At 35.1% G+C, this 22,928-nt stretch overlaps 2 protein-coding genes and 2 long non-coding RNA genes across 23 annotated transcripts; all 4 read right to left on the reverse strand.

Moving 5' to 3' along the window:
• Positions 1-582: 582 nt before the first annotated feature.
• Positions 583-4,791, reverse strand: LOC145233480 (uncharacterized). Of its 4 annotated transcripts, none has more exons than XM_080098209.1 (7): positions 4,384-4,791; positions 3,969-4,128; positions 2,660-3,254; positions 1,982-2,269; positions 1,383-1,709; positions 974-1,112; positions 583-669 (listed from the first exon to the last, which is right to left on the reverse strand). In XM_080098209.1, exons 4-6 carry the CDS (start codon positions 2,037-2,039, stop codon positions 1,069-1,071), a joined length of 429 nt encoding a protein of 142 aa, XP_079954335.1. In that variant the 5' UTR covers positions 2,040-2,269; positions 2,660-3,254; positions 3,969-4,128; positions 4,384-4,791; the 3' UTR covers positions 583-669; positions 974-1,068. The 4 variants fall into 4 exon arrangements, with proteins under 4 accessions (XP_079954335.1, XP_079954336.1, XP_079954334.1 ...); XM_080098210.1 differs by lacking the exons at positions 3,969-4,128; positions 4,384-4,791 and adding an exon at positions 3,334-3,815 and having other exon boundaries at positions 2,660-2,845; positions 3,116-3,254; XM_080098208.1 differs by lacking the exon at positions 4,384-4,791 and having other exon boundaries at positions 3,969-4,306.
• A 484-nt stretch (positions 4,792-5,275) lies between these two features.
• LOC145233481 (uncharacterized) lies at positions 5,276-14,583 on the reverse strand. 16 transcript variants are annotated; one of them, XM_080098216.1, is made up of 9 exons: positions 14,384-14,583; positions 14,218-14,238; positions 13,723-13,824; positions 13,286-13,388; positions 9,728-10,097; positions 7,548-7,648; positions 7,111-7,213; positions 6,189-6,337; positions 5,276-5,855 (listed from the first exon to the last, which is right to left on the reverse strand). In XM_080098216.1, the coding sequence occupies exons 1-5, from the start codon at positions 14,403-14,405 to the stop codon at positions 10,052-10,054; spliced, it is 294 nt and encodes a 97-aa protein (XP_079954342.1). In that variant the 5' UTR covers positions 14,406-14,583; the 3' UTR covers positions 5,276-5,855; positions 6,189-6,337; positions 7,111-7,213; positions 7,548-7,648; positions 9,728-10,051. The 16 variants fall into 16 exon arrangements, 14 of the variants coding, with proteins under 14 accessions (XP_079954342.1, XP_079954347.1, XP_079954339.1 ...); XM_080098221.1 differs by lacking the exons at positions 13,286-13,388; positions 13,723-13,824; positions 14,218-14,238; positions 14,384-14,583 and adding exons at positions 10,432-10,534; positions 11,117-11,217; positions 11,362-11,700; XR_013861110.1 differs by lacking the exons at positions 13,286-13,388; positions 13,723-13,824; positions 14,218-14,238; positions 14,384-14,583 and adding exons at positions 10,432-10,534; positions 11,362-11,716.
• Positions 14,584-14,611: 28 nt separating this feature from the next.
• LOC145233489 (uncharacterized) lies at positions 14,612-15,878 on the reverse strand. The gene is made up of 3 exons (XR_013861121.1): positions 15,519-15,878; positions 15,274-15,374; positions 14,612-14,691 (listed from the first exon to the last, which is right to left on the reverse strand). It is a non-coding gene; the product is annotated as an uncharacterized LOC145233489 (long non-coding RNA).
• Positions 15,879-17,445: 1,567 nt separating this feature from the next.
• Positions 17,446-22,909, reverse strand: LOC145233483 (uncharacterized). 2 transcript variants are annotated; one of them, XR_013861111.1, is made up of 5 exons: positions 22,708-22,909; positions 22,542-22,562; positions 22,047-22,148; positions 21,610-21,712; positions 17,446-17,546 (listed from the first exon to the last, which is right to left on the reverse strand). It is a non-coding gene; the product is annotated as an uncharacterized LOC145233483 (long non-coding RNA). The 2 variants fall into 2 exon arrangements; XR_013861112.1 differs by lacking the exon at positions 22,542-22,562 and having other exon boundaries at positions 22,708-22,908.
• Positions 22,910-22,928: the final 19 nt, after the last annotated feature.

Consider the following 22,928-nt stretch of genomic DNA (forward strand, 5'->3'; position numbering starts at 1 on the left):
TTTTTGACAAATCTCAACGTTTACATGTGATTTTATGGATTCCTTTTATTCTATGTTTAAATAAATCTCTGTCTGCCTTATCAAGTAACAGCACAAACATAATAAAGAGATATTTTACACAATGCAAAACAACACGGAAGGATCTAAAAGAAAACTTTATTTACGCCAAAAACATGCACCAGATTTTGAACACAAGTGAAAGCATACATAATAGGATCCACTAAAACAGGACATTTCATTTACTGGAACCATGCCTTCTACAAAACACATCTTCTATTAAAACTATTTCAGCAACCTTACTGTCTGAGGCGATGCGATGTCAAATGTTTTCAAGCAGGCAGGTTTGTGAAATCAAAGGACACACTAATGAACATATACAGCAATTAGGCTACAAATACAAAGTAGAAACAACTTAAACAATTGGTGCAAAAAACATAGGGGTTTATATCTACATAAGTTAGCCTGTTTGAATCAAAACATAAAAATAACAGCTGGAATTTAAATGTAACATGTCTTATCTTATGTTACCTTCTCAGACCAACACATTACACCCAAAATCAAAAAAAAAAAAAAACAGGGGGGGGGGGGGACAAAGAAAATAATCCATCAGTAAATCCAAGCTATGACTCAAATGTTGGTATGTATGTGTCCTTCTGCTACTGTGCAAGCCTGAAATAAGAATACAAAAAGACATTTAGAAATGAAATCAAAGTTTAAAATGTATATGTGGCTTTGCCAAGCATATACTAGTCAAAAATATTTAGCCCCAAGGGTCAGCCTACACTTGCCTAAGAAGATTGGTTTCCAGGCCAAACATAAACAGCTTAGCAATGTGACTTAGTTGTTTTTAGAAACTAACACTGCCTATTACTTAGGTGAAATATATATGTCTAAATAAAACAGTGGACGACTTCAGACTTGTCAAAGTTTTTAGTCTGTCACATATTTGTAAAGTTACATCCCAACATCCCACCTTTTCTTTGTGTAATTTATCTCCCACTGCCCCACTTCAGGTAAAGGTTTGTTGCTTAATAACCCTGACTCATCGTTGGACAAATGCTTAGTCACTCACTTTGACAACAATGACTCATCAGTATTTTGTTGCTCAGCATCTGAAAAAGCAATTGTAAGTTCTTAAAAAGCCAAACAAAATAAATACAAACCAGCAAAATGCATAAAAATGTTGACACTTCTTTACAAATTAAATTTGCATAATGAAGTTTGTACTGATGTGTGTAATAAGAAAAACAATAAAGGAATCATAATAAAATAAAAAAGTGTATTCTGAATGTCAATAAATATGATAATAGTAACATATCAAACCTCTGCAAACACCTCAACTAACGGACAAATCATTTGGAAATCGCAGCAAGGGACATTACCTGGATTGTTTTGAAATGTCAAAGTTGAAGGGTCGTCAAACTCATCACTGAACGGGATGTCAACATTACTAGGATGCGTCGAATCATCGATTATTTCTACTGTAAACTGGTCGTTTGTAGCAAAATACGAGGTTTTATTCAAATCTGGACTTCCAGGCATGGAGGTGGCACCTTTCTGGGTTTGTTTGAGCTCTTCTGTCACCCGATGGCTAAATGTCCGCCCAAATATGCAACTGTCGGCAGATGCGGAGATTAAGTGAGAGTTGTGGTCGAAAGTGAGAGCAACCGCTACCTCTGAATGCCGGCTGATCATGCAAACACAATCTCCTGCGAGACAAACAAAAGATTCTTGTTAAAAATTTTAATTGGAAAAACAGTTGCAAATACATTAAAGCAATTTAAAAACTGATGCAGAAAAAATGCAAACTTGTAAAAGGCCAGTATTGTGAAATTCCTACCATGAGTAAATTTGCTAGACACACATTAATCATTTGACATGAATAAAACATGTTTGATTGAATTAAGTGGAAATACTTATTAATACTGCATAACTGCAAATTGCTTTTCAATTTTCTCAACAAATGCAAACCAACACTGACCTGTGGTGTACGGGAGGACATAGATGTTTTTATCAACACACGAGCTTGCAACAAGCATTTTGCACCAAAGATGTCATATTCGGTTAAATTGCAGCTGCACGCAACTAGCACTGAATCATCGATGAATAAAATCCACAATTAGAATGGCTGGGTTTAAAATTTTGTGGATTTGCTTACTCAACAATGTCCATGTCAGCCATCGAGTGTTTCTCAATGTAATGTTGTTCTCAACTGATGTCAGTTGTAGTAGTAAAGAGACTTGTCTGTTCCACAGCTCATTAGTCGAAACTGTAATTATAAATCTGATTTAGACCAAGAATTGTCAGCATCAAGATTAAACAACTATGCTCTCTGTTAAACAACATAATGACACTAAAACACAAAAATCACAAAAGTGGTACAAAAACAAATGCAGCTGAAAACTGGACACTTTCACTGTGACTGATATATATATATATAATTAAAAAAGCTTAGGCAAAGCAAAATGCAATGTACAAAGAAAGGTTCGGAAAAAAGTCAGATTTTTAAATGTGACACATTTGGTTCAAAGGCAAATCACTTAAACATGCGTGTTGCATTTTCCAAATTTACCCTTGTTTACTTGTATGATTTAGATTCCAGCGTTTTAATGCAGTTTATTGTAGTTCGTGTAAATGATACTTAGTGCATTGAATTTACATTTTGTGTCAACTGGGTCGAATTAGCCAAATGGACGGAATATAATCATCAGTAAACATGTGAACACATCGATCTCTACTCGCGCTTGCAAGCATCGAACCACGGTGAGAATAATCCATGCTTAATATATCCTTGTCGTGTGACGAAATAAATGATATCCTCTTAAACGTCATAAGGTCGTACACACTAAAAACAAATGATTGGTTGTCATAAAAAACGCAAAACTATTTAGTCTTAAGGATTACAAAAAAACAAATCCAAAATAACAACTTAAAACCAAATTCCAAATTTACTGTGGCTTGGAAAAACAAGCTAAAATAGGTGCAGCCTAGAAACCAGCGATGAAATTACTGATGCATATTTATGATAGAGTGTTAAATTGTGTGCAGAATTCCCCAATGTGCCCAGACATAAAGATGACTACAAATTGAATTAGGAAGTATGTTGAATACATACTGCTGGATACTCCCACTCCTGTCGCCAACCACATGTGTTTGCCGTGATTATGAACAGAAATGCAACGTGCTTCAACCGATGTTTTAGTGTCCGTGAAGTGTTTCTCCATACTTTCCAATAGAATTGTGTGTTTCAGAACCTACAAATATTTAATAACTAACTTATTGCTCGTTCAATACATATATCCTACAAACAGCCACAATATATAAGGTTCGTACACATGTTTGGTCATCGATTTTCCAAATCCTGACTCTGCCGTCATTTGAAACCGAAACAAAACAGCTGACTCAGCACAATCAGGAAGAGTCTGCAAAAACACCATAAGGAAGAAACTATTATTACATGTAAACAGGGTTTTGTGCCCCAGTGATTTAAATCAGTGACAAAAACAAAACAAGAATTTGACTAAATAAATTAAATCAGAAAGACTTTTCTGAATTTGGTTTACATTTATAATTCCACTGTTATAATTAGTGTGGAGCAGACAATTTACACTCATGAGACATGATTACAGCAGCTGACGTTACAACATTTCATTCATTTTCAGCCACTACTGATGATATTTGAATAGTTATAGTATGTCTATTGACATAAGCCTATATACTTTTTGTTATGAATTATGTAATGATCTCCATGGATGTGAGGGGTACAGAAACTGACGATGCTTTTTTTGAGCACATTTAACATTAAAAAAAATCACTAAAAAATGATCAGTCACTGTTTTTCAGTATTTTGGATATCGAAGAGCAGTGTGTCCCGATTAATAACATTTATTGTTTACAATTGTCTTTTGTGATGAAATATAATTTTTTTAGTGATGTAACTTCAATATATGTATGTTACAAAGACAAACCTTGATTTCCTAGACACACGAGCTGTGAAACCTGGAAACTGAAGTGACATTTGATTTTTCAAAATCCATCACATCAGTTATAACAAGTGAGTAATTAGAAAATACAAGATGCAGCCACATGTTGTAGACATCTACTGACATCGCAAGCACTTCATAACCTCTGCAAGAATCCAATTGTAAGTTCAAAATAATTAATGTAAAAATATATTAAACAATATGCATGGATCTGTTCATAAATTTAGTCATAAAAATAAAAGCTCAAATAGATGTAAATGCAACATGGTTTATTATTTTATAACTGCTTCTGCAAATGCTCATGCCCACATCAGTGATATTGAGGCAAGTTGCTTTTTATGTCTATTTGGGCCGTTATTTTTCTCATTAAATATGTAAAAATTTTGAAACTAACTTTTACCAAAATACGACTTCTTATCAGGCAGCAAAAGCAAAAGCAAAAGCACGATTTTGTCTTTAATCTTCATAATTTTGCGACAAAACGACCGAAAACAGTCTCAACTTTAAAGATGAAAATTTTTCGCCACGTCTGTTTACAAACAGCTGATCGCTGATGACGCAATGTTTATTTTCACAGCTGTTCAATAAATATGTTTCGCGCTCAATAATTTTCGGAAATAAATGCACATTAACGAACTTCTGAACTTGCAATTCCATCAAGGCGTAAAAGTTTAACTTGTAAATCACTTGTGCAGCAAAAAAACGCAATCTACTATCGTTCTTGGACCAATGAAACGTTACTTCTTTATTTGAGTTTGCATTCGGCAAAAGGTTATCACGCGGTCAAATTATTAGGAAAAATAATTTATTACCCATTCATTGGCACAAAACAAAACCGGAAATAGCCAGCAATAGCTGAATTTCGGCACTGGAAATTTCTGAAAAAATGTTACGTCATAACTAACCACTGAAATCATATTTGGCCAACTCATGAATTATTGCGTCACGTTAATTAGATTCAGAAAACATTACTAATAAATTTTTTAAACAACTGCGGTAAATTAAAACACCAAATTTTATTATAACTCCAAAAGTGCAATTTTTTCCCCAAATTCATGCCGCAATTGATAACAAAGTATTTTTTTATGGTATCACTTTTCATGACATGGTCGTTAGTGCGTGACCAAATTTCCACAAAAAGCTTGTCAACAAACATTTTTTGACAAATCTCAACGTTTACATGTGATTTTATGGATTCCTTTTATTCTACGTTTAAATAAATCTCTGTCTGCCTTATCAAGTCACAGCACAAACATAATAAAGAGATATTTTACACAATGCAAAACAACACGGAAGGATCTAAACGAAAACTTTATTTACGCCAAAAACATGCACCAGATTTTGAACACAAGCGAAAGCATACATAATAGGATCCACTAAAATAGGACATTTCATTTACTGGAACCATGCCTTCTACAAAACACATCTTCTATTAAAACTATTTCAGCAACCTTACTGTATGAGGCGATGCAATGTCAAATGTTTTCAAGCAGGAAGGTTTGTGAAATCACTAATGAACATATACAGCAATTAGGCTACAAATACAAAGTAGAAACAACAATTGGTGCTGAAAGGATAGGGGTTTGTATCCACATAAGTTAGCCTGTTTGAATCAAAACATAAAAATAACGACTGGAATTTAAATGTAATATGTCTTATCAAATGTTACCTTCTGAGACCAACACATTAACCCAGAAATGAAAAACGGAAAGACACAATCCCAGTACTATACTCACATGTGGCTCAAAGAGTGCAAATCCGAAAGTATGTTTTATGAAGGGTTTCAATTACACAGCTAGAAAAACTTACAGCGAAGAAAAAGATGCGGAACCCCAGGGTTTAGCATATGTATCCTTTGGCTACTTTGCACGCCTGTAATAAGAATATAAAAAGACATTTAGAAGTAAAATCAAAGTTTAAAATGCACATGTGGTTTTACCAAGCTTATAGTTCTCAACAATATTTTGTGGCAAGTGTCAGCTACACTTGACCATGAAAATTTGTTTCCGGGCCAAACATAAACAGCACAGCAATGCAGGCTAGTTATAAAAACAAAATTATGTGTGCCATTCTAGTCTATCACCCCCGGTGAAAAAGATTTCATGATGACAAAAAACTCACTATCATGGTAATTGATCATTTGCAAAAAAGTTTGTACCTAAAACCATTGCTTTTTTAATGTCCTTATAGAGCAAAACCAAGTACCATATAAATGTAGGGGTGCATTCAGAAGAAAAGAATCTGTCAGTAAATCCAAGCTATGATTTCAAATGTCTCTATGTATGTTTCAATTGTCTGTATGTATGTATGATTCAAATGTCTTTATGTATGTATCCTTTGGCTACTTTGCACACCTGTAATAAGAATACAAACAGACATTTAGAAGTGAAATCAAAGTTTAAAATGCACAGGTGGTTTTACCAAGCATATAGTTCTCAAGAATATTGTGAAGCAAGTGTCAGCTACACTTGACCATGAAAATTTGTTTCCGGGCCAAACATAAACAGCACAGCAATGCAGGATAGTTATAGGCAACAAATTATGTACACCATTCTAGTTCAATGCTCTTCAACCGGTGTGCAAGGTGCACCAAAACATGCATGGGGTGCACCAGTACGAAAAGGTATACAAGGGTGCATCACAAACTTTTAATGATATATTAATATTTGACTTACAAGATATTAGAAAAAAGATGTAGGTTTTAACTCATGTACAACACCAAGGTAAACTTTTTCCATGGTTTATACCTGTGTCCAGTTTGATAGTGTCTGTGTTACATTCGGGTGATGTTTGGATATCAAGTGATGATTTTTTCACCAATGTTTCATAGAAAATTTGCAAACATATGCTTGGAGTTATTTGACAAAATGATATGCATAACAATTTTTCATATCGCCTTTTATCTCAGTTTACCTTTTAAGTAAACAGGGTGCATGAGTTTGTCACAACAACTTCAAGGGTTCACCACACCAAAAAAGATTGAAGAGCACTGTTCTAGTCTATCACCCCTATGAAAAACATTTCATGATGACAAAAAACCCACTATCATGGTAATTGAACATTTGCAAAAAAGTTTATACCTAAAACCATTGCTTTTTTAATGTCCTTATAGAGCAAAACCAAATACCATATAAATGTAGGGGTGCATTCACGAAGGAAAGAATCTGTCAGTAAATCCAAGCTATGATTCAAATGTCGGTATGTATGTGTCCTTTGACAACTTTGCATGCCTGCAATAAGAATAAAAAAAAACATTTAGAAGTGAAATCAAAGTTTAAAATGCACATGTGGCTTTACCAAGCTTATAGTTCTCAACAATATTTTGTGGCAAGTGTCAGCTACACTTGACCATGAAAATTTGTTTCCGGGCCAAACATAAACAGCACAGCAATGCAGGCTAGTTATAAAAAACAAAATTATGTATGCCATTCTACTCTATCACCCCTGGTGAAAAAGATTTTATGATGACAAAAAACTCACTATCATGGTAATTGATCATTTGCAAAAAAGTTGATACCTAAAACCATTGCTTTTTTAATGTCCTTATAGAGCAAAACCAAATACCGTATAATGTGGGGTGCATTCACAAAGAAAAGAATCTGTCAGTAAATCCAAGCTATGATTCAAATGTCTGTATGTATGTGTCATTTGGCGAATTTGGACGCCTGTAATAAGAATACAAAAAGACATTTAGAAGTGAAATCAAAGTTTTTTCTTAGTAAACTGAAAACTGAGTCATCGGCAGACAATGTTTCCAAGTTAAATTGAAACTCAAACTTTTAGAATATTATTCCAAAAACGACTTACCAAACGATTTTGTCTTTGATCTTCATAATTTTGCGACAAAACCACCAAAAACAGTCTCAACTTTTAACATAAAAATTTTCGCCACGTCTGCTTACAAACAGCTGATCGCTGATGACGCAATGTTTATTTTCACAGTTGTTCAATAAATATGTTTCGCGCTCAACATTTTTCGAACATAAATGCACATTAACGAACTCCTGAGCTTGCTATTCCATCGAGGCGTAAAAGTTTAACTTGCAAATCACTTTTGCAGCAAAAAGACGCACTACTATCGTTCTTAGGCCAATGAAACGGCACTTCTTACTTGAGTTTGCATTCGGCAAAACGTCATCACGCGATCAATTTTTAAAAAAAGAATTTATTACCCATTGATTGGCACAAAACAAAATCGGACATAGCAAGCAGTAGCTCAATTTCGGCACTGGAAACTTCTGGAAAACTTTTTCGTCATAACTAAACACTGAAATCATATTTGACCAACTCATGAATTATTGCGTCACGTTAATTAGATTCAGAAAACATTACTAATCAATTTTTTGAACAACTTCGGCAAATTATAACACAAAATATTATTCTAATTCCAAAAGTGCAATTTTTTTCCCCAAAATCATGCCGCAATTCATAACAAAGTATTTTTTTGGTATCACTTTTCATGACATTGTCATTAGTGCGTGACCAAATTTCCACAAAAAGCTTGTAAACAAACATTTTTGACAAATCTCAACGGTTACATGTGATTTTATGGACTCCTTTTATTCTATGTTTAAATCAATCTTTATCTGCCTTCTCCAGAAACAACGCAAACATAATCAAGAGATACTTTACAAAATGTAAAACAACACTGACCGATCTAGAAGAAAACTTTATTCACGCCAAAAATATGCAACAGATTTTGAACAAAGGCGAAAACATACAAAATAGTATCGACTGAAAAAATGACATTTCATTTACTTGAAGCATGCCTTCCGCAAAACATACCTTCTATTAAAACTATTTCAGCAACCTTACTGTCTGAGGCGATGTAAAGTCAAATATTTTCAAGCAGGCAGGTTTGTGAAATCAAGGGACACACTAATGAACATATACAGCAATTAGGCTACAAATACAAAGTAGAAACAACATATGGTGCTGAAAGGATAGGGGTTTGTATCCACATAAGTTAGCCTGTTGGAATCAAAACATAAAAATAACGGCTGGAATTTGAATGTAACATGTCTTATCTTATGTTACCTTCTGAGACCAACACATTAACCCAGAAATGAAAAACGGAAAGACACAATCCCAGTACTATACTCACATGTGGCTTAAAGAGTGCAAATCTGAAAGTATGTTTTATGACGGGTTTCAACTACACAGCTTTAAAAACTTACAGCGAAGAAAAAGATGTGGAACCCCAGGGTTTAGCATATGTATCCTTCGACTACTTTGCACGCCTGTAATAAGATGACAAAAAAACATTTAGAAGTGAAATCAAAGTTTAAAATGCACATGTGGCTTTACCAAGCTTATAGTTATCAACAATATTTTGTGGCAAGTGTCAGCTACACTTGACCATGAAAATTTGTTTCCGCGCCAAACATAAACAGCACAGCAATGCAGGCTAGTTATAAACAACAAAATTATGCATGCCATTCTAGTCTATCACCCCTGGTAAAAAAGATTTCATGATGACAAAAAACTCACTATCATGGTAATTGATCATTTGCAAAAAAGTTGACACCTAAAACCATTGCTTTTTTAATGTCCTTATAGAGCAAAACAAAATACCGTATAAATGTAGGGGTGCATTCACGAAGAAAAGAATCTGTCAGTAAATCCAAGCTATGATTCAAATGTCTGTATGTATGTGTCCTTTGGCGACTTTGCACGCCTGTAATAAGAATACAAAAAGACATTTAGAAGTGAAATCAAAGTTTAAAATGCACATGTGGCTTTACCAAGCTTATAGTCCTCATCAATATTTTGTGGCAAGTGTCAGCTACACTTGACCATGAAAATTTGTTTCCGCGCCAAACATAAACAGCATAGCAATGCAGGCTAGTTATAAACAACAAAATTATGTATGCCATTCTAGTCTATCACCCCCGGTGAAAAAGATTTCATGATGACAAAAAACTCACTATCATGGTAATTGATCATTTGCAAAAAAGTTGATACCTAAAAACATTGCTTTTTTAATGTCCTTATAGAGCAAAACCAAATACCGTATAAATGTAGGGGTGCATTCACGAAGAAAAGAATCTGTCAGTAAATCCAAGCTATCATTCAAATGTCTGCATGTATGTGTCCTTTGGTGACTTTGCACGCCTGTAATAAGAATACAAAAAGACATTTAGAAGTGAAATCAAAGTTTAAAATGCACATGTGGCTTTACCAAGCTTATAGTCCTCATCAATATTTTGTGGCAAGTGTCAGCTACACTTGACCATGAAAATTTGTTTCCGCGCCAAACATAAACAGCATAGCAATGCAGGCTAGTTATAAACAACAAAATTATGTATGCCATTCTAGTCTATCACCCCCGGTGAAAAAGATTTCATGATGACAAAAAACTCACTATCATGGTAATTGATCATTTGCAAAAAAGTTGATACCTAAAAACATTGCTTTTTTAATGTCCTTATAGAGCAAAACCAAATACCGTATAAATGTTGGGGTGCATTCACGAAGAAAAGAATCTGTCAGTAAATCCAAGCTATGATTCAAATGTCTGTATGTATGCGTCTTTTGGCGACTTTGCACGCCTGTAATATGAATACAAAAAGACATTTAAAAGTGAAATGAAAGTTTAAAATGCACATGTGGCTTTACCAAGCTTATAGTTCTCAAGAATATTTTCTGGCAAGTGTCAGCTGCACTTGACCATGAAAATTCGTTTCCGGGCCAAACATAAATAGCACAGCAATGCAGGCTAGTTATAAACAACCCAGTCTGCAGAGTATGGCAGTTTCCGACGAGATCTCGCGCGTGCAGGACCAAATTGTCCCGCGTGCGCGCGTGCATGACCCGTAAGTTCGCGTGCAAGGTCAATTTCAGCAGGCGCAAAACAAGTAAAAGAGGTCAAGGCAGTGCAATCAAATGCCTTTCGTGCGAAATTTCCGCGTGCAACTTTCCGCGTTTTTTCAAAAAATAATCGCGCGTGCAGCTGCCACACTCTGCAGACTGGTAAACAACAAAATTATGTATGCCATTCTAGTCTATCACCCCTGGTGAAAAAGATGTCACGATGACAAAAAATTCACTATCATGGTAATTGATCATTTGCAAAAAAGTTGATACCTAAAACCATTGCTTTTTTAATGTCCTTATAGAGCAAAACCAAATACCGTATAATGTAGGGGTGCATTCACAAAGAAAAGAATCTGTCAGTAAATCCAAGCTATGATTCAAATGTCTGTATGTATGTGTCATTTGGCGAATTTGGACGCTTGTAATAAGAATACAAAAAGAAATTTAGAAGTGAAATCAAAGTTTTTTCACAGTAAACAGAAAAACTGAGTCATCGGCAGACAACGTTTCCAAGTTAAATTGAAACTCAAACTTTTAGAATATTATTCCAAAAACGACTTACCAAACGATTTTGTCTTTGATCTTCATAATTTGGCGACAAAACGACCAAAAACAGTCTCAACTTTTAACATAAAAATTTTCGCCACTTCTGTTTACAAACAGCTGATCGCTGATGACGCAATGTTTATTTTCACAGTTGTTCAATAAATATGTTTCGCGCTCAACATTTTTCGAACATAAATGCACATTAACGAACTCCTGAGCTTGCTATTCCATCCAGGCGTAAAAGTTTAACTTGCAAATCACTTTTGCAGAAAAAGACGCACTACTATCGTTCTTAGGCCAATGAAACGGCACTTCTTCATTTGAGTTTGCATTCGGCAAAACGTCATCACGCGATCAATTTTTTTAAAAAAAGAATTTATTACCCATTTATTGGCACAAAACAAAATCGGACATAGCAAGCAGTAGCTCAATATCCGCACTGGAAACTTCTGGAAAACTTTTACGTCATAACTAAACACTGAAATCATATTTGCCAAACTCATGAATTATTGCGTCACGTTAATTAGATTCAGAAAACTTCACTAATAAAGTTTTTGAACAACTTCGGCAAATTATAACACAAAATATTATTCTAACTCCAAAAGGGCAGTTTTTTCCCCAAATTCATGCCGCAATTGATAACAAAGTATTTTTTTGGTATCACTTTTCATGACATTGTCACTAGTGCGTGACCAAATTTCCACAAAAAGCTTGTAAACAAACATTTTTGACAAATCTCAACGGTTACATGTGATTTTATGGACTCCTTTTATTCTATGTTTAAATCAATCTCTATCCGCCTTCTCAAGAAACAACGCAAACATAATCAAGAGATACTTTACAAAATGCAAAACAACACTGACCGATCTAGAAGAAAACTTTATTCACGCCAAAAACATGCAACAGATTTTGAACACAGGCGAAAACATACAAAATAGTATCGACTAAAAAATGACATTTCATTTACTGGAAGCATGCCTTCTACAAAACACACCTTCTATTAAAACTATTTCAGCAACCTTACTGTCTGAGGCGATGCAATGTCAAATGTTTTCAAGCAGGAAGGTTTGTGAAATCAAGGGACACACTAATGAACATATACAGCAATTAGGCTACAAATACAAAGTAGAAACAACAATTGGTGCTGAAAGGATAGGGGTTTGTATCTACATAAGTTAACCTGTTTGAATCAAAACATAAAAATAACGGCTGGAATTTGAATGTAAGATGTCTTAATAAATGTTAACTTCTGAGACCAACACATTAACCCAGAAATGAAAAAACGGAAAGACACAATCCCAGTACTATACTCACATGTGGCTTAAAGAGTGCAAATCTGAAAGTATGTTTTATGACGGGTTTCAATTACACAGTTTCAAAACTTACAGCAAAGAAAAATATGCGGAACCCCAGGGTTCAGCATATGTATCCTTCGGCTACTTTGCACGCCTGTAACAAGATGACCATTGCTTTTTTAATGTCCTTATAGAGCAAAACAAAATACCGTATAAATGTAAGGGTGCATTCACGAAGAAAAGAATCTGTCAGAAATCCAATCCATGATTCAAATCTCTGTATGTATGTGTCCTTTGGCGACTTTGCACGCCTGTAATAAGAATACAAAAAGACATTCAGAAGTGAAATCAAAGTTTAAAATGCACATATGGCTTTACCAAGCTTATAGTTCTCAACAATATTTTGTGGCAAGTGTCAGCTGCACTTGACCATGAAAATTTGTTTCCGCGCCAAACATAAACAGCACCGCAATGCAGGCTAGTTATATACAACAAAATTATGTATGACATTTTAGTCTATCACCCCTGATGAAAAACATTTCAGGATGACAAAAAACTCACGATCATGGTAATTGATCATTTGCAAACAAGCTGATGCCTAAAACCATTGCTTTTTTAATGTCCTTATAAAGCAAAACAAAATACCGTATAAATGTAGGGGTGCATTCACGAAGAAAAGAATCTGTCAGTAAATCCAAGCTATGATTCAAATGTCTGTATGTATGTGTCCTTTGGCGACGTTGCACGCCTGTAATAAGAATACAAAAAGACATTTAGAAGTGAAATCAAAGTTTAAAATGCACAGGTGGCTTTACCAAGCGTATAGTTCTCAAGAATGTTGTGAGGCAAGTGTCAGCTACACTTGACCATGAATATTTGTTTCCGGGGCAAACATAAACAGCACAGCAATGCAGGATAGTTATAAAAAACAAAATTATGTATGCCATTCTAGTCTATCACCCCCGGTGAAAAAGATTTCATGATGACAAAAAACTCACTATCATGGTAATTGATCATTTGCAAAAAAGTTGATACCTAAAACCATTGCTTTTTTAATGTCCTTATAGAGCAAAACCAAATACCATATAAATGTAGGGGTGCATTCAGAAGAAAAGAATCTGTCAGTAAATCCAAGCTATGATTCAAATGTCTGTATGTATGTGTCCTTTGGCTACTTTGCACACCTGTAATAAGAATACAAACAGACATTTAGAAGTGAAATCAAAGTTTAAAATGCACAGGTGGCTTTACCAAGCATATAGTTCTCAAGAATATTGTGAAGCAAGTGTCAGCTACACCTGATCATAAAAATTTGTTTCCGGGCCAAACATAAACAGCACAGCAATGCAGGATAGTTATAGGCAACAAATTATGTACACCATTCTAGTCCAATGCTCTTCAACCGGTGTGCAAGGTGCACCAAAACATGCATGGGGTGCACCAGTACGAAAAAGTATACAAGGGTGCATCACAAACTTTTAATGAACCATTAATATTTGACTTAGAAGATATTAGAAAAAAGATGTAGGTTTCAACTCATGTACAACACCAAGGTAAACTTTTTCCATGGTTTATACCTGTGTCCAGTTTGATAGTGTCTGTGTTGCAATCGGGTGATGTTTGAATATTGAGTGATGATTTTTTCGCCAATGTTTCATAGAAAATTTGCGAACATATGCTTGGATTTATTTGACAAAATGATATGCATAACAATTTTTCATATCGCTTTTTATCTCAGTTTACCTTTTAAGTAAACAGGGTGCATGAGTTCGTCACAACAACTTCAAGGGTTCACAACACCAAAAAAGATTGAAGAGCACTGTTCTAGTCTATCACCCCTATGAAAAACATTTCATGATGACAAAAAACCCACTATCATGGTAATTGATCATTTGCAAAAAAGTTGATACCTAAAACCATTGCTTTTTTAATGTCCTTATAGAGCAAAACCAAATACCGTATAAATGTAGGGGTGCATTCACGAAGAAAAGAATCTGTCAGAAATCCAAGCTATAATTCAAATGTCTGTATGTATGTGTCCTTTGGCACGCCTGTAATAAGAATATAAAAAGACATTTAGAAGTGAAATCAAAGTTTAAAATGCACATGTGGCTTTACCAAGCTTATAGTTCTCAACAATATTTTGTGGCAAGTGTCAGCTACACTTGACCATGAAAATTTGTTTCCGGGCCAAACATAAATAGCACAGCAATGCAGGCTAGTTATAAACAACCCAGTCTGCAGAGTATGGCAGTTTCCGACGAGATCTCGCGCGTGCAGGACCAAATTGTCCCGCGTGCGCGCGTGCATGACCCGTAAGTTCGCGTGCAAGGTCAATTTCAGCAGGCGCAAAACAAGTAAAAGAGGTCAAGGCAGTGCAATCAAATGCCTTTCGTGCGAAATTTCCGCGTGCAACTTTCCGCGTTTTTTCAAAAAATAATCGCGCGTGCAGCTGCCACACTCTGCAGACTGGTAAACAACAAAATTATGTATGCCATTCTAGTCTATCACCCCTGGTGAAAAAGATGTCACGATGACAAAAAATTCACTATCATGGTAATTGATCATTTGCAAAAAAGTTGATACCTAAAACCATTGCTTTTTTAATGTCCTTATAGAGCAAAACCAAATACCGTATAATGTAGGGGTGCATTCACAAAGAAAAGAATCTGTCAGTAAATCCAAGCTATGATTCAAATGTCTGTATGTATGTGTCATTTGGCGAATTTGGACGCTTGTAATAAGAATACAAAAAGAAATTTAGAAGTGAAATCAAAGTTTTTTCACAGTAAACAGAAAAACTGAGTCATCGGCAGACAACGTTTCCAAGTTAAATTGAAACTCAAACTTTTAGAATATTATTCCAAAAACGACTTACCAAACGATTTTGTCTTTGATCTTCATAATTTGGCGACAAAACGACCAAAAACAGTCTCAACTTTTAACATAAAAATTTTCGCCACTTCTGTTTACAAACAGCTGATCGCTGATGACGCAATGTTTATTTTCACAGTTGTTCAATAAATATGTTTCGCGCTCAACATTTTTCGAACATAAATGCACATTAACGAACTCCTGAGCTTGCTATTCCATCCAGGCGTAAAAGTTTAACTTGCAAATCACTTTTGCAGAAAAAAGACGCACTACTATCGTTCTTAGGCCAATGAAACGGCACTTCTTCATTTGAGTTTGCATTCGGCAAAACGTCATCACGCGATCAATTTTTTTAAAAAAAGAATTTATTACCCATTTATTGGCACAAAACAAAATCGGACATAGCAAGCAGTAGCTCAATTTCCGCACTGGAAACTTCTGGAAAACTTTTACGTCATAACTAAACACTGAAATCATATTTGCCAAACTCATGAATTATTGCGTCACGTTAATTAGATTCAGAAAACTTCACTAATAAAGTTTTTGAACAACTTCGGCAAATTATAACACAAAATATTATTCTAACTCCAAAAGGGCAGTTTTTTCCCCAAATTCATGCCGCAATTGATAACAAAGTATTTTTTTGGTATCACTTTTCATGACATTGTCACTAGTGCGTGACCAAATTTCCACAAAAAGCTTGTAAACAAACATTTTTGACAAATCTCAACGGTTACATGTGATTTTATGGACTCCTTTTATTCTATGTTTAAATCAATCTCTATCCGCCTTCTCAAGAAACAACGCAAACATAATCAAGAGATACTTTACAAAATGCAAAACAACACTGACCGATCTAGAAGAAAACTTTATTCACGCCAAAAACATGCAACAGATTTTGAACACAGGCGAAAACATACAAAATAGTATCGACTAAAAAATGACATTTCATTTACTGGAAGCATGCCTTCTACAAAACACACCTTCTATTAAAACTATTTCAGCAACCTTACTGTCTGAGGCGATGCAATGTCAAATGTTTTCAAGCAGGAAGGTTTGTGAAATCAAGGGACACACTAATGAACATATACAGCAATTAGGCTACAAATACAAAGTAGAAACAACAATTGGTGCTGAAAGGATAGGGGTTTGTATCTACATAAGTTAACCTGTTTGAATCAAAACATAAAAATAACGGCTGGAATTTGAATGTAAGATGTCTTAATAAATGTTAACTTCTGAGACCAACACATTAACCCAGAAATGAAAAAACGGAAAGACACAATCCCAGTACTATACTCACATGTGGCTTAAAGAGTGCAAATCTGAAAGTATGTTTTATGACGGGTTTCAATTACACAGTTTCAAAACTTACAGCAAAGAAAAATATGCGGAACCCCAGGGTTCAGCATATGTATCCTTCGGCTACTTTGCACGCCTGTAACAAGATGACCATTGCTTTTTTAATGTCCTTATAGAGCAAAACAAAATACCGTATAAATGTAAGGGTGCATTCACGAAGAAAAGAATCTGTCAGAAATCCAATCCATGATTCAAATCTCTGTATGTATGTGTCCTTTGGCGACTTTGCACGCCTGTAATAAGAATACAAAAAGACATTCAGAAGTGAAATCAAAGTTTAAAATGCACATATGGCTTTACCAAGCTTATAGTTCTCAACAATATTTTGTGGCAAGTGTCAGCTGCACTTGACCATGAAAATTTGTTTCCGCGCCAAACATAAACAGCACCGCAATGCAGGCTAGTTATATACAACAAAATTATGTATGACATTTTAGTCTATCACCCCTGATGAAAAACATTTCAGGATGACAAAAAACTCACGATCATGGTAATTGATCATTTGCAAACAAGCTGATGCCTAAAACCATTGCTTTTTTAATGTCCTTATAAAGCAAAACAAAATACCGTATAAATGTAGGGGTGCATTCACGAAGAAAAGAATCTGTCAGTAAATCCAAGCTATGATTCAAATGTCTGTATGTATGTGTCCTTTGGCGACGTTGCACGCCTGTAATAAGAATACAAAAAGACATTTAGAAGTGAAATCAAAGTTTAAAATGCACAGGTGGCTTTACCAAGCGTATAGTTCTCAAGAATGTTGTGAGGCAAGTGTCAGCTACACTTGACCATGAATATTTGTTTCCGGGGCAAACATAAACAGCACAGCAATGCAGGATAGTTATAAAAAACAAAATTATGTATGCCATTCTAGTCTATCACCCCCGGTGAAAAAGATTTCATGATGACAAAAAACTCACTATCATGGTAATTGATCATTTGCAAAAAAGTTGATACCTAAAACCATTGCTTTTTTAATGTCCTTATAGAGCAAAACCAAATACCATATAAATGTAGGGGTGCATTCAGAAGAAAAGAATCTGTCAGTAAATCCAAGCTATGATTCAAATGTCTGTATGTATGTGTCCTTTGGCTACTTTGCACACCTGTAATAAGAATACAAACAGACATTTAGAAGTGAAATCAAAGTTTAAAATGCACAGGTGGCTTTACCAAGCATATAGTTCTCAAGAATATTGTGAAGCAAGTGTCAGCTACACCTGATCATAAAAATTTGTTTCCGGGCCAAACATAAACAGCACAGCAATGCAGGATAGTTATAGGCAACAAATTATGTACACCATTCTAGTCCAATGCTCTTCAACCGGTGTGCAAGGTGCACCAAAACATGCATGGGGTGCACCAGTACGAAAAAGTATACAAGGGTGCATCACAAACTTTTAATGAACCATTAATATTTGACTTAGAAGATATTAGAAAAAAGATGTAGGTTTCAACTCATGTACAACACCAAGGTAAACTTTTTCCATGGTTTATACCTGTGTCCAGTTTGATAGTGTCTGTGTTGCAATCGGGTGATGTTTGAATATTGAGTGATGATTTTTTCGCCAATGTTTCATAGAAAATTTGCGAACATATGCTTGGATTTATTTGACAAAATGATATGCATAACAATTTTTCATATCGCTTTTTATCTCAGTTTACCTTTTAAGTAAACAGGGTGCATGAGTTCGTCACAACAACTTCAAGGGTTCACAACACCAAAAAAGATTGAAGAGCACTGTTCTAGTCTATCACCCCTATGAAAAACATTTCATGATGACAAAAAACCCACTATCATGGTAATTGATCATTTGCAAAAAAGTTGATACCTAAAACCATTGCTTTTTTAATGTCCTTATAGAGCAAAACCAAATACCGTATAAATGTAGGGGTGCATTCACGAAGAAAAGAATCTGTCAGAAATCCAAGCTATAATTCAAATGTCTGTATGTATGTGTCCTTTGGCGACTTTGCACGCCTGTAATAAGAATATAAAAAGACATTTAGAAGTGAAATCAAAGTTTAAAATGCACATGTGGCTTTACCAAGCTTATAGTTCTCAACAATATTTTGTGGCAAGTGTCAGCTACACTTGACCATGAAAATTTGTTTCCGGGCCAAACATAAATAGCACAGCAATGCAGGCTAGTTATAAACAACCCAGTCTGCAGAGTATGGCAGTTTCCGACGAGATCTCGCGCGTGCAGGACCAAATTGTCCCGCGTGCGCGCGTGCATGACCCGTAAGTTCGCGTGCAAGGTCAATTTCAGCAGGCGCAAAACAAGTAAAAGAGGTCAAGGCAGTGCAATCAAATGCCTTTCGTGCGAAATTTCCGCGTGCAACTTTCCGCGTTTTTTCAAAAAATAATCGCGCGTGCAGCTGCCACACTCTGCAGACTGGTAAACAACAAAATTATGTATGCCATTCTAGTCTATCACCCCTGGTGAAAAAGATGTCACGATGACAAAAAATTCACTATCATGGTAATTGATCATTTGCAAAAAAGTTGATACCTAAAACCATTGCTTTTTTAATGTCCTTATAGAGCAAAACCAAATACCGTATAATGTAGGGGTGCATTCACAAAGAAAAGAATCTGTCAGTAAATCCAAGCTATGATTCAAATGTCTGTATGTATGTGTCATTTGGCGAATTTGGACGCTTGTAATAAGAATACAAAAAGAAATTTAGAAGTGAAATCAAAGTTTTTTCACAGTAAACAGAAAAACTGAGTCATCGGCAGACAACGTTTCCAAGTTAAATTGAAACTCAAACTTTTAGAATATTATTCCAAAAACGACTTACCAAACGATTTTGTCTTTGATCTTCATAATTTGGCGACAAAACGACCAAAAACAGTCTCAACTTTTAACATAAAAATTTTCGCCACTTCTGTTTACAAACAGCTGATCGCTGATGACGCAATGTTTATTTTCACAGTTGTTCAATAAATATGTTTCGCGCTCAACATTTTTCGAACATAAATGCACATTAACGAACTCCTGAGCTTGCTATTCCATCCAGGCGTAAAAGTTTAACTTGCAAATCACTTTTGCAGAAAAAAGACGCACTACTATCGTTCTTAGGCCAATGAAACGGCACTTCTTCATTTGAGTTTGCATTCGGCAAAACGTCATCACGCGATCAATTTTTTAAAAAAAAGAATTTATTACCCATTTATTGGCACAAAACAAAATCGGACATAGCAAGCAGTAGCTCAATTTCCGCACTGGAAACTTCTGGAAAACTTTTACGTCATAACTAAACACTGAAATCATATTTGCCAAACTCATGAATTATTGCGTCACGTTAATTAGATTCAGAAAACTTCACTAATAAAGTTTTTGAACAACTTCGGCAAATTATAACACAAAATATTATTCTAACTCCAAAAGGGCAGTTTTTTCCCCAAATTCATGCCGCAATTGATAACAAAGTATTTTTTTGGTATCACTTTTCATGACATTGTCACTAGTGCGTGACCAAATTTCCACAAAAAGCTTGTAAACAAACATTTTTGACAAATCTCAACGGTTACATGTGATTTTATGGACTCCTTTTATTCTATGTTTAAATCAATCTCTATCCGCCTTCTCAAGAAACAACGCAAACATAATCAAGAGATACTTTACAAAATGCAAAACAACACTGACCGATCTAGAAGAAAACTTTATTCACGCCAAAAACATGCAACAGATTTTGAACACAGGCGAAAACATACAAAATAGTATCGACTAAAAAATGACATTTCATTTACTGGAAGCATGCCTTCTACAAAACACACCTTCTATTAAAACTATTTCAGCAACCTTACTGTCTGAGGCGATGCAATGTCAAATGTTTTCAAGCAGGAAGGTTTGTGAAATCAAGGGACACACTAATGAACATATACAGCAATTAGGCTACAAATACAAAGTAGAAACAACAATTGGTGCTGAAAGGATAGGGGTTTGTATCTACATAAGTTAACCTGTTTGAATCAAAACATAAAAATAACGCCTGGAATTTGAATGTAAGATGTCTTAATAAATGTTAACTTCTGAGACCAACACATTAACCCAGAAATGAAAAAACGGAAAGACACAATCCCAGTACTATACTCACATGTGGCTTAAAGAGTGCAAATCTGAAAGTATGTTTTATGACGGGTTTCAATTACACAGTTTCAAAACTTACAGCAAAGAAAAATATGCGGAACCCCAGGGTTCAGCATATGTATCCTTCGGCTACTTTGCACGCCTGTAACAAGATGACCATTGCTTTTTTAATGTCCTTATAGAGCAAAACAAAATACCGTATAAATGTAAGGGTGCATTCACGAAGAAAAGAATCTGTCAGAAATCCAATCCATGATTCAAATCTCTGTATGTATGTGTCCTTTGGCGACTTTGCACGCCTGTAATAAGAATACAAAAAGACATTCAGAAGTGAAATCAAAGTTTAAAATGCACATATGGCTTTACCAAGCTTATAGTTCTCAACAATATTTTGTGGCAAGTGTCAGCTGCACTTGACCATGAAAATTTGTTTCCGGGCCAAACATAAACAGCACCGCAATGCAGGCTAGTTATATACAACAAAATTATGTATGACATTTTAGTCTATCACCCCTGATGAAAAACATTTCAGGATGACAAAAAACTCACGATCATGGTAATTGATCATTTGCAAACAAGCTGATGCCTAAAACCATTGCTTTTTTAATGTCCTTATAGAGCAAAACAAAATACCGTATAAATGTAGGGGTGCATTCACGAAGAAAAGAATCTGTCAGTAAATCCAAGCTATGATTCAAATGTCTGTATGTATGTGTCCTTTGGCGACGTTGCACGCCTGTAATAAGAATACAAAAAGACATTTAGAAGTGAAATCAAAGTTTAAAATGCACAGGTGGCTTTACCAAGCGTATAGTTGTCAAGAATGTTGTGAGGCAAGTGTCAGCTACACTTGACCATGAATATTTGTTTCCGGGGCAAACATAAACAGCACAGCAATGCAGGATAGTTATAAAAAACAAAATTATGTATGCCATTCTAGTCTATCACCCCCGGTGAAAAAGATTTCATGATGACAAAAAACTCACTATCATGGTAATTGATCATTTGCAAAAAAGTTTATACCTAAAACCATTGCTTTTTTAATGTCCTTATAGAGCAAAACCAAATACCATATAAATGTAGGGGTGCATTCAGAAGAAAAGAATCTGTCAGTAAATCCAAGCTATGATTCAAATGTCTGTATGTATGTGTCCTTTGGCTACTTTGCACACCTGTAATAAGAATACAAACAGACATTTAGAAGTGAAATCAAAGTTTAAAATGCACAGGTGGCTTTACCAAGCATATAGTTCTCAAGAATATTGTGAGACAAGTGTCAGCTACACCTGATCATAAAAATTTGTTTCCGGGCCAAACATAAACAGCACAGCAATGCAGGATAGTTATAGGCAACAAATTATGTACACCATTCTAGTCCAATGCTCTTCAACCGGTGTGCAAGGTGCACCAAAACATGCATGGGGTGCACCAGTACGAAAAAGTATACAAGGGTGCATCACAAACTTTTAATGAACCATTAATATTTGACTTAGAAGATATTAGAAAAAAGATGTAGGTTTCAACTCATGTACAACACCAAGGTAAACTTTTTCCATGGTTTATACCTGTGTCCAGTTTGATAGTGTCTGTGTTGCAATCGGGTGATGTTTGAATATTGAGTGATGATTTTTTCGCCAATGTTTCATAGAAAATTTGCGAACATATGCTTGGATTTATTTGACAAAATGATATGCATAACAATTTTTCATATCGCTTTTTATCTCAGTTTACCTTTTAAGTAAACAGGGTGCATGAGTTCGTCACAACAACTTCAAGGGTTCACAACACCAAAAAAGATTGAAGAGCACTGTTCTAGTCTATCACCCCTATGAAAAACATTTCATGATGACAAAAAACCCACTATCATGGTAATTGATCATTTGCAAAAAAGTTGATACCTAAAACCATTGCTTTTTTAATGTCCTTATAGAGCAAAACCAAATACCGTATAA

The sequence above is a fragment of the Phallusia mammillata genome, chromosome 6 (genome assembly GCF_965637545.1).
Source record: "Phallusia mammillata chromosome 6, kaPhaMamm4.hap1.1, whole genome shotgun sequence".
Taxonomy (NCBI): domain Eukaryota; kingdom Metazoa; phylum Chordata; class Ascidiacea; order Phlebobranchia; family Ascidiidae; genus Phallusia; species Phallusia mammillata.